The 18,809-nt window shown below is 35.3% G+C and overlaps 1 protein-coding gene across 4 annotated transcripts in view; it reads left to right on the top strand.

Annotated features, from left to right (window-relative positions):
• Nucleotides 1–18,809, top strand: part of AGMO (alkylglycerol monooxygenase) — a 363,926-nt gene that overhangs the window by 176,704 nt on the left and 168,413 nt on the right. For all 4 annotated transcript variants that reach the window (XM_046669021.1, XM_046669022.1, XM_046669019.1 and 1 more), the window contains exon 6: nt 10,547–10,642. In XM_046669021.1, coding sequence (XP_046524977.1) covers nt 10,547–10,642 — 96 coding nt within the window. The remainder of the gene's footprint in view (nt 1–10,546; nt 10,643–18,809) is intronic.

Raw genomic sequence — 18,809 nt, 5'->3', positions numbered from 1 at the left:
ATCTTAACTAACTACATTTGAACAACCCTATTTCCAAATAAAGTCATATTCTGAGGTATTAGGGGATAGAATTTCAACATATGAATTTGGGGGGGTGGGCATAATTCAATCCATAACACAGCTCTAAGAAATATAGGTAGCAAAGATACATACATATATATTTTATTATATGTATATTTGATCTCCTATAGCTTGTGCTGGAACTCTGAATGATTAAATGTGGAAGAAAACATTACCTATTTCTCGGCTGCATAGCTCGATCTTGGTCTAGAGCTCCAGTGAATGGAGGAAGGAACAGGCCCCTGCTGGAGGGGAGGGCTACCATCCACCCTCCCTTCTTAAGAAATAGCTGCTTTAACACAAACTTTTATTATCCTGCACAAAATAGGCTGAACTTATGACTGATTAAAATAATAATATCAAAAATCTTTATTCTCTCCTGACTTACATGTTTCTCTTTGCATAAATATAGCTTAAACCTCCAGTAATTGCATTTTAAGGGAGAAAGCCTCCGAGAAAAGATGTAGTGTATTTGGAGTTGCTCCAGAGAAATCAACGAAGTCAGTGAATTAATTATTTGAGGAATTATGAAAGGAAAATTTTTATCAGAGCGTCATAGATTTCAGAACCAGAGGAAATCGTAAAGATAATATATTGAAATCAATTATTTTCAAAGATACAAAATGAATCTCAGAGGAGCCTGCTATAGCATGCCATATTGCATATTGCTGGTTGGAACTTGAGTCCAGACATCTGATTCGCAGTTTATGGTCATCTTTATCCTGGTTTCACTTGCATCATTCCTGCTATTAAGTCAATGCATCCAAAGTTACAGATTTGTGAAAATCTAAGTGAAATGAAGGGTCACATTTATTTCCAGAACAAATTCCCTTTCCAACCTCATATCACTTTTCCAAGAACACAGAAGATATGCTGAATAAGTACAGCAGCGCTGGGAATGCATTACAAGCTGCTAATTTGGGCGCAGGGAGGAGCTATCGGACTTACTGTGTGGGAAATGAAGGGATGGGAAGCCCGAATTCTCATCTAGATTTGTAGCTCTGTTAGAAGATAGCATAGATGCTTTCAAGGTCTGTGTTGGTTAACAGTCTGTGATAGGTCTTTCTAGACATTAGAATCAAACAGCAATCCTCAGGTCTCTTTATACTCTTTGTGTCTTTTGTAAGATTCTCTTTGTCAACACTGCCACGTAAGGTATATAATTTGGTAGTTACCAAGGTAGCAGCGTGTTTTAGAACAAATAAGAAATGTATCATGCCTTTGAAGAGAAAATTGATTTGTGAAATGAAAAGCAAAATAAAGCTCAGAGTGCTTTTGTTTGATATTACCATAACAATTAGGGCAGCTGACCTGTCATTTAAAGTAGTTAAAGATAAGAATTTGACATTCAAGAATTTCTAAATGTTAAGGACTTCTAATTTCTTTTTTCATTTTTAAGCCAGTTTTAAGCTTAGCTTTAACATTACTCATTCAAAAAGAGCTGCAAGTGATGAGGTGCCATGCTAAATGAGCCATATTGACTATATACTGCAATATGTGATTTTGAATGCCACTTCAATCTTTTATTACACATCTTAATTAGCATAATGCCTTAAACATGGTATTCTCTCCACTTTGCAAATAATAAAATGTGTCTAGACCCCTGGATATTATGTAATATATAACAGTGTCAGGACTAACATTTCATTTTCTTCCAACTTTCTAGATAAAATACCCGAATGTCACAGTTTTATATTCAAAATATAGCTACGAAAGTGCTTGAAAAATAAAAGAATGTGATATGTCGAAGAGATAAAGGAGGCAACCTGAATGAGCTCCCAATGGTCAGAATCTGGAACAATGTGATCAAGAAAATATACAACATAATGTAGAATTATAATCCAAAGTATAAACTAAATATCTTTGAAATCAGTCCAGACTGATATTAATGAGTGAATAAATAAATAAAGGGGAAAAATGAATGGGAGACAAACTCCCTTAAAGAATTCCAAATAATATACATAGATACTGCCCCCTTTACTCCTGCCCTTGAGTGTGCACTGTGCTTAGTAACTCCTTTGCAAAGAGTAGAGTATGGAAAAAGAGACACAGGGAGGTGTGGAGTTGGGAGGGTAAGTTTAAAGTGGTGAAAGTTGGCAAACACAACCAATCTCAGATCAAAGTTGACATCATCAGTGGCAGCATGTACCCTTTGATAAGATGTGATAAGAAGGTCCTCTTCGTAACATGTACCCTTTGATAAGACATAATGAAAATCACCCTTCGCCCCTGTGGTCTTCGTCACCCCAGGCTAACCATGAGGAAAGAAATGTGTCAAACCCAAATTGAGGGACAGGCTACAAAATGCCTAACCCGTACTCTTTGAAAGTGTAAAGGTTGTGAAACACGAGGAACACGTGAGAAACTGTCACAGATCACAGGAGGGTATAAGCTATAAAGACTGAATGTAACATTGCATGCTGGATTGAATCCTAAAACAGAAAAAGAACATTACGAAAAAAAAAAAAAACAAACTAGTGAACTCTAAATAAGGTGTAAAGTTTGGTGGAATTCAGTTAATCATAGTAATGTACCAATGTTGGTTTCTTAGTTATGGTAATGCAGCATGTAATATGTTAGCAATAGAGGAGACTGGGTGGAGGATATGTGGCAACTCTGCACTATTTTTGCATCTCCTCTGCAAACATAAAACTATTATAAAATAAGTAGTTCATTAAAAAACACTACATGTACATACCTACATTTACATACTCAACCACTGTAGATGATATACCAGCTCTAGAAAAAAATAGTTAGAACTAGCCATTACAATAGACATTAATTCCCCAGGATATCACAAAGAACATGATTTAGCCAATGCTATTTTAATGTTGTTCGAAAGCAACTCTTTATTTTTCCATTCTTAATCCATTATCCCCTGTTACCTTTCCAGAACTCCAGCTCTGAACAAGCTAAATTCCTCTATAACTTTGAGAAAGAAAGTTATAGACTCATAGACTCCTTATCACATGCAGAGTTAGTCAAAACCTGGTCCCACCTCTGCCTCCAATCGCGTCTTCCACACTCCCCCATTGTCATCCCATCTCCAATTTAAGAATTTTAAATTCTCTAAATCTGCTATGTCATAATGCCTTGATACTCCATTGTACAAGTTTTGTCTCTGATTGGAAAATTAGTTCCCCTTTACCTCTGATTGTTATATCCTTCAAGATTCTATTCATTTTTACAGATGCCTTCCTAACTTTGCCCATCACATTTTTTTTGTCCCATAAAACTTTTGCATAGCTCTACTACAATACTTATTACTTTTCATTATTGCCTTTCATGCCAGCCTGTAAACTTTAAAAGAAATGAGTCTGTTTATTTTTCACTGCTCTGTACTTAGTATATATAAAGGGCCAGATGCAGTGAGTGCTTACTAAATGTACATTACATGAATGAATGAAACAAAAAAGAGTCGTAGTTGTCAAAATAAATGTGTCAAAGGAAATAGTTTGCTAAGTTGACTAGCATAAGGCCAATGTGAAACTGATAATAGTGCAATATATGAAATAATTTAAATTTGCCATTCATTTAAATATTTTTGTTTTAACAGATTCTCCAAAAATTAGAATATAGGATGAGTAACTTATTCACCTTTTGGAATAAAATGTATTTTAATATATTTGCCATATATGAAATTATTAAATGGGAAATAGCTATCTACATTCAATGATCTGAGTATTTCTCTTAAAAGTGTAGTGAATTCATGATAAATGCACTTAGCATAAATGACTGGGTTAGTAATTCTTTTAGCTCTGTGGTATCTCTCAGTCATTAAAATTGTTTTGTTTTCTAGGTTGGAATTATAATCAACATGGTAAAATATGTTTATAGCATCTTAGCAATCTAAGAAGAGGTAAATTTTAACCACCATCAGAGGAAAGAAATATAGTTATAACATGAACTTATGAAAATCTTTACTAAAACCTTTATTACTGTAAGTTGGAGAACAAGTAAATATATGATGACCTTATTTTTGAGCATAATGATTTTTAAAATATATTAATTACATTTAGGAAACGGTAGAGAGCAATTCACTGGAGTCAAGAAGTCTGGATACCAACCCTAGCTCAGTTCTTAATGAGCTTGGCACTCTGAACCAATCAATTAATGTCTGAATCTCAGTGATTTTGTACATGAAATGGGGCAATTAATATTTACTCTACCTTCTCATATTGTTATTTTGAAGATCACCTTAAATAATGAGTGGAAATTCTTTGAACTATATCAAGTGTGATTCACATGGATAATGTTTTTATATTACACATAAGACTGCTGAGGAACCTTTAGTGAAATCTCAGATCTTTCTATTATGTTGTACTCCCTGCCAAGCTACATAAGCAAAGACTATTTTTCAATATGCAGGAGTTGGAGTTATATAAAGACAAATGTGAATAAATAAAGACCAAGAAACTAACAACTTTGATGTAAATGCATTGGGGATAAAATTCTTATAATTCTCATGTCACAGATGGAAAGCATGTCTTGAGCCCCCCCATGAAGTAAAGAAACAAAACTTCTCTGAGGACCTTGCCTTAGAACTCCAAAGCATCCCTCCACCACCCTCAACCACCATTCAAAGACAGCTGAGAAGACAAACTGTATGTGCACACATGAAATAAATGAAGCCTTTGCCGGTTTGTGTCTTTACCAGTTTCAGAACCTTACTTCTGGCACGCATCAGGAAAATGGAACTATTCTTATCTTAAGACTTAGAACCGAGTCTTAGCTAATGACTCAGCTTACCAAGTCATTTTGAAATTTGGCAAAAATAAAACTAGTCTCTGATTTTCAGTGTTTTTCTTTACAAAAATCTTTGTAGTCCTTATAGTAAAGGATAAAAAAGAGGAATCATAGTGAAGAGCTCTACATAAAACAGCATTATCTTATTGTCACTTAAAAAAAAAACGTACAACTGGCTAAAATATTCAACTCCCTTTACATGTTATTTGAGAAGGGCAACCACTCATTTTTTTCCCATATATACCTTTGACTGGTAGGCCAGTCATAGTGGCAGAGGTTGGGGATATAAAGAGAACTAAGACATTGCTTCTGTTCATAAGGTGATCGCTTTTCTTGGAGGGAGTCAAAGGCCATTGTAGTGCAAGTTATCAAGTTTGAGAGAGAGGCGTCTGCTCTGAGAACCAGGATGGGTTAAGGCAAGCATCACAGAAGAAAGGATGCTTGAGCCTAATCTGTAAGAAGCATAGAATTTTGCCATGGACAAAGTTGTAAATAGAACATTATGTAGAAGGAGAGTATCTGTGAAAATACAAAATTATGAAAAAATATGGTAGATTTAGGGAATGGTAAATAAAATGTATGGTATGTGTATTAGTTTTTCGGGGTTGCTGTAACAAAGTACCAAAAACTGGGGGCCTTAGAACAACAGATGTTTACTGTCTCACAGTTCTGGAGACTAGAAATCTGAGATCAGGGTGTCAGCAGAGTTTGCTCCTTCTGAGAGCTGTGAGGAAGAATCAGTTCCATGCCTCGCTCCGTAGCTTTTGGTGATTTGCTGGCAACTTTGGGTGTTCCTTGGATGGTAGATCCACCACCTCAGTGTCTGCCTTCATCTTCACATGGCGTTCTCCCTGTGTGCATATCTGTTGGTGTTCTAATTTCTCCTTTTTATAGGGAAACCATTCATATTCGAATAGAGCCCACCCTAACTACTTCCTTTTAACTTGCTTACCTCCTTAAAGACCCTATTTCCAAATAAGGTCATATTCTCAGGTACTGGGGGGGCTAGGACCTCACATATCTTATCAGGTGACACAGTTCAACCCATAACAGTATGGCTAGAATATATAGGATGTATAAGAAGGTGGAATGGAGAAAAAGGGAAATGGGTAAGAGCATAGAAATGGGAACAGAAAGACAGGACTAGATTACTTAAAGATAAAGATTCTCTAAATAGGAACACAAACACTACTTCCACACATACAATTTAGATAGATGCGTTTTAAGGATAGAGATCAGTATTCTCTATCTGAAATCAGAAAGTTTGGTTCTATGTCATTACTTCAAGAAATGTGGGACAATATGTGACTTTTCAATCTCTAGTTTTTCAATACTGAAAGAAAAAATTTTTCTGTAATGTTATAAAAATAAATGAGAATTTTAGAAGTGAAGATATTAGTAAAGTTAAACTATTTTAAGAAAATAAAGTAGATGTAAATCCTGGAGCTCAAAAGATTTTTCTTTTCTTTAAAGTCATTATACACTTGAATTTCAACCATTTTGCTTAGCAGCTTATTCATGGACAGCTGTCTCCCAACCCCTGATTTTCTCCCAGTTTGTCATCCTCCATCGCCATCCTCCAACCTAAGTGCTTAATTCCCATGACTCTGGAAAGCACAGTCTACCTCCTTCTGCTACATCTGCTCTGAAATCAGCATGCCATGCTTGAATCCGGTCACCCACCTACTTCACTCCCACACCCAGGTTGCTGAGAGCCGTGGGTATCCTCCAGCACCAGCTGGGTGGTTTGACGCCCCTCCATATATGGCTTCCAGACCCAGCTGAGTTGTCAGTGCTGCTTACCAAGCCATAAACATGGGCCTCCTCCCAGCCTGGGAGAAGCGTTTCCAGAATTCCTGTCTCTCCAGATCTCTTCTCCACTGCTGCCCCTTTCTGTTAGCCGATGAACATATTTAAAACATCACAGAGAAATGTGAGTTTTTCTGATTTTACCTCTCTTTACTTCCTGTTCACATATCTTCATTAAGACTTGTGAAAGTACACATGCTTTCTTGTCTCTGGTTTTATAGAAAACCACTCACCTCTCTTCAGCAGGTCTAATCCTTAGGTTGGTGACTTTGCTCTTATCTTGGTTCCTCTCTTGAACTTTGATCACTTACTCTTGGCATTTGTTCCTCTTCCTTTCAACTGGCTCCTTCTGAATACACCATAAACATATTCATGTCACATTTAAAAAAGCAAATAAAATGTCCTCCTCCATCCATGTGTTCTACTTAAGGAATATCTCCAGTTCTTTTCTTTCTTGTTCTCAGGGGAAGAGAGAAGTAAGTAATACCTACCTCTATTTTGTCACCTCCTCAGACTGATTCTGAACCTCACTGAAGTCTGGATTCCAGGCCCACTGCTCCACTGATCCTTACCTGCAAATCCAGTGTCATTTTTCAGTTCTTATCTTACTTGGACACTCATTGGGAGTCACCAATTTACTCCTTCTTAAAAATCTCTCATTTATTTCTGATGACACTAAATTCTGGATCTTCCCACTTCTGTTACTGTCCCCAGCCTAATTTGCTGCAACTCTTTTTCTGACTGTCTGTGGAGTTACCAGCTTTGCCTGTTGTCTTCCCATTGTGGACACATCCATCAGTTCAAAGACAATTGATATTTGCGTAACATATTTGCTTACTCAACAACTTTCTTGGGATATACCCCAAGGACTCAAACACAACATTCCCTAAGTTGAATTTTATGAACCTATTCTTCCTCCTGTTCACTGTCTTGGCGAATAACATCACTTTACATACAAGCCAGAAATCTGTGTGTCTTCTGATACTCCTCTGTCCCTATCATCTTCTACATTTAAGCAGTTGCCAAATCCTTAGATCTCTTGTATATATTCTGCCGCTCCATCCCCATGGCTACTGCTGTGCTTCAATGCACGTGATTTTTCAGTGGGCTATTGAAATAGGTTCCAAACCTGCTTTTGTATTTCTTACAGGCTTGAAAAAATGTTAACTGCTCCCTCATGACCTAGAATAAATCCAATCTCCTCAGAATAGCATTAAAATCTCCCCTTCCATTGGCTTGACCAATGTCTAAATTATCCTACAGGAGATTCCCTGAGGAAAGCTATAGATTCTTTCTTCAGAAAATTGCACATTCGCCATGCACACAAGCTCACACTTTGTTGTGTAATGTCAAGGGGGTTCACAGACTCCCTCAGATCTATCTATGAATCCCATGGTCTAAATGATCTCTCACCACACTCTCCAAAACCTTTAGCAATGCTGAAATACTTATAGTTGCTCTTAAATGCCATGTTGCTTCTTCCTTCGTGATGCCCCCTCACACAGCCCCTACCTTCCCCATTCACTTGATGAACATAATAAAACCCATTTGTTAAACTAAACTAGGCCTATCCTCTTTTTCTCCTCACGAATACAGGTCTGGGTTATTTTTCTCCTTTATGACCCTATTATATGTGACTTCTATCAAGAGATAATAAAATAACCTAGGGTAGACAGTGTGATTAAGGCTAAAGAGCCTTGGAGTCAGAAAGACATGGGTTTGAATGAATGACAAAATGATGTATTTGGTAAACAGTATAATGTCTCCTGACACAGGTACTGAGAGTTTAAGTTTGAGAAACAAGAAATTTCTTCTGTCAAATTAGTACCATTTGAGGCTTTATGATGGAAGTGGCATTTAAATTGGTTCTAAAAACTATAGAAGATTTGGTAATGCAGTGATTGGAGTTACAGAGGAAGATGAGTGAGGATTCTCAGACCTGGACGATGTTTACTAAGCTGATTTCAATTTTAGAAATTACAACTTTAATTGTATCATTAGATTCTTTTTATAGTACTATATTAATCACAAGAAATTAACTTTCATGTGATTCTTGTGACTTACTCCCTAACCTATATCTTTATTTCTTATTAGAAATGTGATTTTTTTGGAATTCCTGCTGAGCTCATCTTTCTAATAGTCAGTTCATAATTATATTTACTGATTTTTAAGATTTGAGACATTGTTTCATCAAATGTGTTTTTAGGAAATCTAATCCTATGGGAAATTCATTAAGAAAGTATTCTATGGACTAATAGGCTTGTGGTTCACATTAGCATGGTAAATGCTCTGAGAAGTTCTGTGGTAAAGAAACTTCATTTGTTTAACTCATCAATTAACAACTTATTTGATCACAGAACCCCTTTTTCCATAATAGCTGTTATTGTCTCAAAAAACTATTTGTCCACACTTTGGGGAATTATAATGAACTATACATACTCATCTGGTATGCACTCTCTTCCCAAGTAGAACTATTTACTAAGTGTCCAAGATAAGTTGTTCTAGATCTTTAATTCACATCTCAAGTATTCCAAAATACTTTTTAGATCACAATACTTAAATCCTGGTCATATACTTGTTTTAAATATTTTCATTAACCAAGAGAATCATTTTAATATATTTCAAAAAATCAACTCACCATATCATAGATCTTTTGGAACCAAAAGGACAGTTAGATTTTACACGGTTTTTCCCTTTGCCATTCATTTGAGGATACTGAAACCTAGAGAAGTTTAAGAACTTTGTGAATATCACGGAGAGATTCTGTAGTGGAACCAAGACTTAATAGTGGATGTTTGGAATAAGAGCCAGTATTCTTTTGTTGCTCACTAACCTAATCCATTGCTTAATAATACGTTTATAAATAATGAAACTGATCCTGCTTCTGATGACAGTTGAGATTTTTCACGACTTAAGGTTGGAAACCAAAACTAGAAGAGTTTATGTAAATGTCTAGTTTTTACATAATCATTACTAAACATCGTTGATATGATATTTGGCCTAACTGAAAACAAAAGCTTTAAAGTAGTTTAGAAATAAAATTGTAATATTCAGAAGAAATGTTTTCAGAATATCCAGTCTTTTGGAAATATTAACTCTACAAAAGCTGAAATGTACAGTGGAAGTCAGATTCTTCTTATTACTATTTGGTTGTTTAGTTTTTCATTTAATAAGGTGTTTTCTTGCAACGTGAAACCACTCTTGGTGATCAAAGTCGTTAGAAGAACACAGCAGATTGTGCTTATTAGTTGATTCTAACCAGTCCTGCGGTTTAAGCATAAGTTGTTTTTCCAACGCAGATGCATGTCCGTCTGTTAAGAAATATGGACCTGTAAAATTTGTTTCCACTGTGGCACTGTATTATAGCCCTATCCTTGCTAACTTTGAAAAAATTAGGAGATATTGTGCCCTCAATCAACCACATAAACACCAAATTAAAAAGGAAAATGTGTTCTATCCTCTGTTTGTGTGAAATCACTTTCTTTTATTATAATTTTATTTTACTACTAAGAATGCCAGTAATAATACAGAGTTTCGAAGTTATCAAGGTCTAAAGCCACATGATCCTACATTTCTTTTACTTAAAGAAAGTATTTGTATGTATATAGAAAACCTCTTGACTTCCAGGAAACACATCCAACCTTTTCGAGATTAAGGAAATAACACACTACCTATGATATTTTCACTAGACAACATTAACTGCAAAACAGAGGTCCAGTGGACTTCGCTCCAACATGTCTGCAACTTTATCAACATGTGGAAAATTAACGTTGCAAAGTCAAATATGGCAATAAAATACACAGAATAAAGTAATTTTGCTAAAGAGTAAGGTGTATTTGCTGAAGTATATACTCAGAATGTTCAACCATCAGTAATAGTAGATGATGTTGAGAAATCAGATGTGCAAATTTAAAAATTTTTACTCTTTCAGATATTCTACTCTCCCCTGGCCCTCTTCATACCTCCTTCAGTATATGCTGTTCATCTTCAGTTCAATCTCCTCTACCAGTTTTGGATCCACACAGAGGTAAATCTTTTTTTTTTTTTTTTTTTTTAAGTTTTATGCCTAAATAGCTAGCCTGAAGCAATGTCCTGGAAATCCACAAGCAGCTGATTTATTGTGTAAGAAAATCTTTGTCTGCCTTCTTTAAGGAGAAACATCTGTTCATTTTTATTCCTTTTTACTGAATATATATTGCAAAGTTTATAAGAAACAATGAGGCCAGTTGGTCTCAATTAAATAAAACAATTTTTGAACTATTAAGTACCACAACATTTTAATACTATATTCAGTACAATATCTTCCTGTATTACAGTTTATTAAACATTGTTTACCTAAAAATGCTGAAATTCATTTCAATATAAAGATATAAATATATATATAAATTTTATATGTTTATAAATGTATAATATATACATATATTTAATATAAATACCATTATTTATAATAATTTATTTTTAAAATGTAATTTATATTTATAATATATTATTATATAATAATAAATAATATTTAATTATATAGAAAAATATAATATTTGTACATTTTATTTATATATATGTCGATCAGTGGGAACTCCTTGAAAACTCCTTGAAAGAAGTTTAATGCTTAAAGAAATTACTAAAATAATTTTTGATTGGAAATCTTGCCTGAATTTTAGAGTCTATGTTTTATTTAAAGACTGTTCAATATATTCTTAGGATTTTTTTTCCATGTAGAAATGAACAAACAATTTCTTGAGTCTTCTGTGGTATCTCAAATTGTCCGCCTTGAATGTTTGCAGATAGATCATTAAGCAACGGATTGGTTTATGAACTATTGTACTGGTCTGGTTGTTAAATACAAAAAGTCACAGACCCAGAAAAATTCTTACTTATACACATGAGAACTCTTCCAAGCATTTGGTATTTATTGAAAGCCTTTTGAAGTTCTATAGGAAGCACGTTGACAGGTGTTACAACTGGTTGAACAATATCGCAAATCACAGCTGCATTAGATGCCAAAGCTTGATACAGCAAAGTGCATTATTCCATTAATCTGCAGTATTTCATGCTACTGATTTACTTGGAATAAGGAGACTGTTGCCACGACTTTGGACATACGTGGCATTATCTGAAGATCAGTCATGAAATAGTATTGCATTTTATGGTAGTTGACATACATCAAACAGTCAATATTACAACCATCTGAAAGAGTTGTTGAGGCCAGTTCTGACTTCAGAGGTCAAAGACCAAATTTGTTTAAATCAGTGGAGGGAAGCTTTCTAATGATTTACATGGACGGGTTAAAGGAGAATTACATTTTTATAGCAGCTCTGCTCCAGGTCATGCCACGCGTTGGGTCAGGTATTAGTCTGAATACAGAACAATGGTGCCTAAGTAACTTCTGCCTTTTCCTGTGTCCTTCCAAGAAGTGCATGAGCCAGGGCTTGAGTTCCATCTCAGGAAGTAAAGGGAGAGTGGAAGAAAGCCAGTGGTGAGACATTTCTTTTAAGTTCAGAACCTCCAGGTGGCTTCATTTCCAGCTCAAAAACAATGCATTAGAACCTCTCACTTGTGTTGTACTTCATGCTTTTGAATGTACTGGACCATGTACAGTTACTACAGAGGAGCTGCACAAGACGCACAAACACACTTCCTGAAATTAGCTTTGGATCTTGGAATTTTAAATTGTATTATAAGCTATGAATACATTTCTAAGATTTTTTGCAGCTGTGTAGTTAATTGAATTCATTATTATAGACAGCATACTAGCACTTGCTTAGAAATTACAGACTTGTTCGGGAAGTAGAGCCAAGAGATTCATAAGGATGAATGCTTCTGGAGAGGGGGACAAGTGAAATAGAGAACTGGAGTGGGGAGAAGACAATTTTTTTAAAAAAATATTTTTATCTTGTGCTTGCCATACTTTTTCAATTAAAGGTTAATACACATTAGATTAAGAAATGAAAAATAAAAACTGAAAATAACAGCTTTCAGTCTAGAAAAACATCCACTTTATGACTGTAAGATGTGTTAACCCCCGGTAGACCACTTGGGCACTGTTTAATTTCAGGCATCTATACTTGGGTCTCCATTCACAGAAACAATATGTGAGCTGTAGACATGACAATATTGGCCAAAGAACTCAGTACATTCCTGAATAGAGGTCTGATTCTTACAGTTATTTCACCTCTGCTGACATCCATAAAACATTAGTTTTATGATGTTTTTGGATCAAACATCAGTTCATACTATGAAGGGAATCTGAACCTAAGATGGTACTGATTTTCTAAAGACGAAAAAGTTAATTCCAGACAATCAATCAAGTTAGGATAAGATAAAAAAAATGATAATACCATCATGTTTTTGAAAGATTGTATATGGGAGGAAAAAAAGGATATTAAAAACTGAAGTTTATTGAAATTTTGTTTACTTTTGAGTTACTTTGATAAAGCAACAACAGCCTCTATTCTCTTCCTCTTTTTTGAAAGTTTCTGAACTTCTGCTTGAAACTGTGCTCTGTTGCTTGATTTTCTTTCTTTTTCTTTTTAGTGAGGAAGATTGGCCCCGAGCTAAAATCTGGGCCAATCTTCCTCTATTTTATGTGGGATGCCACCACAGTGTGGCTTGACATGTGGTGCTAGGTCTGCACCCAGGATCCAAAACTGCGAACTCCAGGCCACCAAAGTGGAGCACATGAACTTAGCTACTGCACCACTGGGTCCCTGTTGCTTGATTGTTATGACCACATTTTGGTTTGTTTATTCTTCATTCATCTAAAGTGTGTGCAGCACATAGTCAGTTACTCTCTTTTCTTGTGAGTTTACTAAAGGCAATTAGAAAAGTTTTTTATTCCATACATGTTTTAAACATAATAACTGTAGAATGTCGTAATTATTTTTTGAGATATTAGCTGATATTTGAGTATTAGCTGATTTACACAATATAGTAGTAATAGTAACATTGTCTATTACCTTTAATTTATCTTAAAATTTTTATCATATTTTGCATGCACGTATAAATTGATGCTTGGCAGAGAAACGTAAGAGAGAAATGATTCTTTAGTATTGAAGATTTGAACCATATGATTCAGTGATTTTTATAGTGCTAACTGAAGCTAATCTTTTTTGTTGTTGTAATTCATAAACTAATCAATGTACAAAATTTTAAAATTTGCCAAGTTCAGTGCATCTTTTTAAATATTTCAATTATTATATACCACAGACATTCATTGAGTGCCTAATGCATTCCTAGTCTTGCGTGTAATAACAAAGACAAAAAAGAATTAAAGACTGGAATAATGAGATACAATATTCTGCATGAAAGAAAACTAGCTGAGTTTGAAAGCTATTAAAAAAAATGACAGAAGTTTAGGAGAATAAACAGTTACAGTTATCCCAGGCCAAGAATTCTCAGTTACTGGTTGTTGTCATTGGTCTGATATGTTCCAAGGAAAATTTTATGAGATGGCATTTCTGTTTGTCTGTTTATTTCATTTTGCATATTATATACTTATCCAGCACTCACTATTTTTCAGGAAGCATTTTAAGCACTCTAACAAATATTATCTCATTAAATTTTCATAACAACTCTATGGAGTAGGTAATACTATTATTTCCTTCAATTAAATATACTAAGTAACTTGCCCTGGGTCACACGATTAATAGTGTCAAAGCTGGGCTTTGTACCAAGTAGTCAGGCTCCAGATTCCTTGCTCTCATCTAGTGTGCTATGCAGCTTCCCTATAGATGGGTCATTTCTGATCTTAATGTTATAAAAAAAATAGCCACCATGTATTAAGCATCTAGTATGTGCCAAGCAAAAATTTTTCATTTATCCCATAACATAATTTGAATCACTAATGGCCAATTAAACTTTTATGGGTTGTAAAGAATAAATGTAAGTTCAAGTAACCTCATTTAATGGAGCTTTATTTTAAGGCTACATGTAGAAGCACATGCAGCAGGAAACCATCCCAGTAATTTAATAGACAATTTTAGAAAACTGGAGTTTTTATATACACCAAGCCTGTGAGCAAATACCATCCCTTTTAAAGCTAACAATATTGAGATTTTATGGTTTATATAAGGTAACACAGCTGGCTCTTTTTTTAGCCATTACTCACTCATCACACTTCCTTGTCAAACAATGCGCTTATTCATTTATGTCTCAGTATACCAAGGTGTATGTTGTAAGGTGGATGGCAACAGGGTTCATAAAGAACCTGTATGGCATAGTGAAAAGATCAAGGCTGTTGGTTAGGTAAGAGAGAACTCAGCTGTAATCTCGCCTGTACAAAATTACTGTGTGACTTTTACACACATCAATTTGACACTCTTGAAGTTTAATCTATTCTCAAAGGCTACTCCTGCTGAAAATCCTTTGGTTATGTTCCATTGCTTGCTGAGTAAAGTCTAAATTTCTTGCATTTCATGTTTCTTGTGCACTGCCTTACAGGTAGATCTCCTGGTATGCATCCAATTCTTTTTTACTCTATGAAATTCAGTCAAATTAGACCATTTTCCATTTTCCAAATGCATCTGATATATAACCATTGCTGTTTCTCTCCTTTTCATATTGTCTATATGTTGCTATTCTATACATTCTTCAAGGTCCAACTCAAATTCCCTCTTCTCCATAAGGTGTTTTCTCTATTAAGAGCAAGCGTCTATATAGCTCAGACCATGTGTCAGTCACTAGGCTAAGTACTTAATAAGATTTGCTCATTTAATCATCATACAATCCTATTGTCTCAATTCAAAGTGAGGAAATTGAACTATATAGAGATTAAGTAACTTTCCTAATGTTGTTGCAGCTAGTTAGTAGCAAATCTGTGATGCAGAGCCAGGTAAACAATTCCTTCTCCTTTCCTCCTCTGAAATCCCGTGTCATTGATTTTACATCTCTTAGAGATGTCCCAGTTTTCCCAGAACAGCAAACATGTTGTTAGTAGCATAACCTTTCACTCTCCTAAAGTATTAATTACACACTTGGATTTTCTTCCTAAATAGCTCTTTGATCTTTCTTGCCCTTTCCATTTCTATTGCCTTGCTTTAATTTATTCTCTTATCATTGATTACATAGACAGTTACAATAAAATGCTATTTTTTTCTATTTCTACAGACTCTTCCCTCTATTACATATTTGCATGCAAGAACTGTGATGATCATTCTAGAACTCCAATAATATCGGGGCACTCCCAACATGAGAACAAACATCAACAATGGGAATTTTTAAATGGCTCCCTATTGCCTCCAAAATAAAATCAAACATCTTAGATACATCAACAGACTTTAGGGCCTTTACTTCTCCAGTCTCATCCCATTAGTCAGCTGGTCCACCTAAACCACACAGCCTTTTGCTCCCTAGGCACAGCAAATACTTATTGAGTCTCTGTACTTACACATGCTCTCTCTGTGATGCCCTTTTTCCAAACATTCTTTATGACGCAACTCAATTACCATTTCTTCTGGAACGTCTTTTTCTTTTTTCACCTCCTAGTTAGAGTTAAGTGCACTTTTCTTTACGCTGTGTTTATTTCCATTTCCATATTAGCAATTAATGATTAAGAGCATGAGCTCTGCTGGGGGACATAAATGAGAGAACATATCAGTTCCTGCATGGGGGCAGCGTCCAATGAACAAAATGAAGTTGCACTCTTACACCACTGCAATGTATTTTTTGCTTAACTCTCTGTTTCTCCCACTATTCTCTGGATTCATTGATAGCAAAATATGTCCCTCATCTTTTATGTGAACATATACCAGTGTGTATATGTATATATATAGTAAGCCCTTGTTATTAACTTGAGGATCACAGCCTCCTTCAAGAATCTGTTGGATTCTAGTGACTCTTCCCCAAAGGAAAAAACTTCACAAAATGTCAAGAGTTTTCTAGAGTTTCCTGAAGCTCATCAATAGACTGTCTAAAAACTCATAGATAACTATTTAAGAATGTCTGTTGTGAAAGGACTGGATTTGAGATTTTCAGACACAGGAATAAAATTGAGATCTACTTATCAGAATTGGAGACGGTATTTCAGAAACGAGGGAGTAGTAAGACTTACAATGGCTAAGGGTATAGGCTTTGTAATCAAAGAGAAATCTATTCTCTATTAGAGGGTTGTACACTAACGTGTTCCCAGACCCTAGAAGGGTATCTACATAATAGGAGCTCAAGAAATGTTTGTTGAAAGAATGAGTATGAACATTCAGTAAAGTTATTTAAACTCTCATACCTTGCTTCCTAATTTGTTAAGTGAAATATCATACCCATCCCGTAAGAGTGTTATAGGTTTAATAAAATTATGCATGTTAAGTGTATAGTCTGGAAAATAATATGCTTTCAACAACTAGTAGTTACTATGAAAAAGTCAAAAGACTACATATTGGAATTGGTACCTAGCGTCAGAGCTGAAATAGAAGCAAATATGACTGTTGTGGGTCACCTGCATGCATCGGAATTATGTGGGTGCTTGCTCAAGATATAGAATGATGGTCCCCGTCTAAGAACCACAGAATCTAAATTTCTGAAGAGTGAGAGTAGGAATCTGCATTTTGAACGAGTACCCCAAGAGACTAGACTGAACAATGATGTGATGAAGTTTGTGCACAATGACTATAGAAGTCGACAGTAAGCTTCTTGAAGACAAGGACTACGTTTTATTCATCTTTGTTTTCCCATTGTCTTGAATTTGGATGACCATCAGCAAATATCTTTTTAATTATTAAATGAATTGATTGTATTAACAAGATTCTTTATAATATATGTGTGTACTGGAGAAGAGCAGAAGAAGAAACAAGAAGAAAATACCCCTAGCAAAGACAAATGAGAGGATGTGCTACGTTCCTCCAAAATTCGTGTGTTGAAGCCCTAATATCTAATGTGATAATATTCTGAGATGGGGCCTTTGGGAAGTAATCAGACCAGGAGAGTGAGCCCTCGTGATGAGATTAGTGCCTTTATAAGAGGAGACACAAGAAAGAGGACACAGCAAGAAAGTGGCTCTCACCAGAGACTGGATCTGCTGACACCTTGATCTTGGACTTCCTAGCCTCCATGACTGAGAGAAATACATTTTTGTTGTTTAAGCTACCCAATCTATTGCATTTAGTTTTAGCGTCCTGAACTAAGACAGGATGTACTGACCAAAAAAAAAGTCCTGAGGAAACGAAGGAGGGGGATACATTTAGCTTGTGCTTAGAAGGGAAGTATGCAAAGGGAAGGTAAATTCACTTAAGACAAACAGATACTTGTAGCTCCTAATCTACTGATTGAGAGTTCATTCTAGAATATTTGCCTTTAAAAGATTAGTACTAGCAAATATTTCTTTTGTTTTTTTTTAAGATTGGCACCTGAGCTGACATCTGTTGCCGGTCTTCTTTTTTTTCACTTCTTCTCCACAAAGCCCCCCAGTACATAGTTGTATATTCTAGTTGTAGGTCCTTCTGGTTGTGCTATGTGGAACCTGCCTCAGCATGGCCTGATAAGCGGTGCTATGTCTGCACCCGGGATCCGAACCGGTGAAACCCTGGACCGCAAAAGCAGAGTGGGTGAACTTAACCACTCCACCACAGGGCCGGCTCCACAAATATTTCTTAACAGATCAAAATTTATAAAGACTGACAATTAGGAGATCTGACATTTGCGATTGTAAGATCTGAAATGCAGATTTATATCTGTTTTATTGATGAAAGTATCTAATGTTTAGACAATGCCAGGTATATAGTCAGTAATCTATTAACATTTGTTGATTAATGAATGCAGAAGGCACACTGAAATTGGAAATATGATCATAGTAGCAGTCACAGTGTACTGAGTTGTAGAATGAGTTGAACATTTAGAGCATGTATTATAAGACTACCTGGACTGGACTTTTCAACAAGGACTGCTTAACCTTCTCAGTTTATCAGTTGCCTTCTTTTAACAAGATGTTACTACTACTAATAACATGGTTCCTTTTCTTACTGAGTGCCCACACTTGTAAATATAAAATGGTGTTATACAAGAATGAAGTTTTATATGGTTATTCTATGAATGTTTCCCATTTCCCTTCTGTCAATTTAATTAGTGTTATTTTAAAAAGTCACTTGGAAGCCACCTCCCTTTGAAGGAATCCATTCAGCAGCTACTTGCATTCATTTTCCAAGGAAAAGTCAAAAATTTTATTCAAAACGTAAGCTGAGATAAATTCAAATAAAATGCTAACTTGTCCA

Source organism: Equus quagga, chromosome 8 (genome assembly GCF_021613505.1).
Source record: "Equus quagga isolate Etosha38 chromosome 8, UCLA_HA_Equagga_1.0, whole genome shotgun sequence".
Taxonomy (NCBI): domain Eukaryota; kingdom Metazoa; phylum Chordata; class Mammalia; order Perissodactyla; family Equidae; genus Equus; species Equus quagga.
This window is presented reverse-complemented; position numbering and strand designations above follow the sequence as displayed.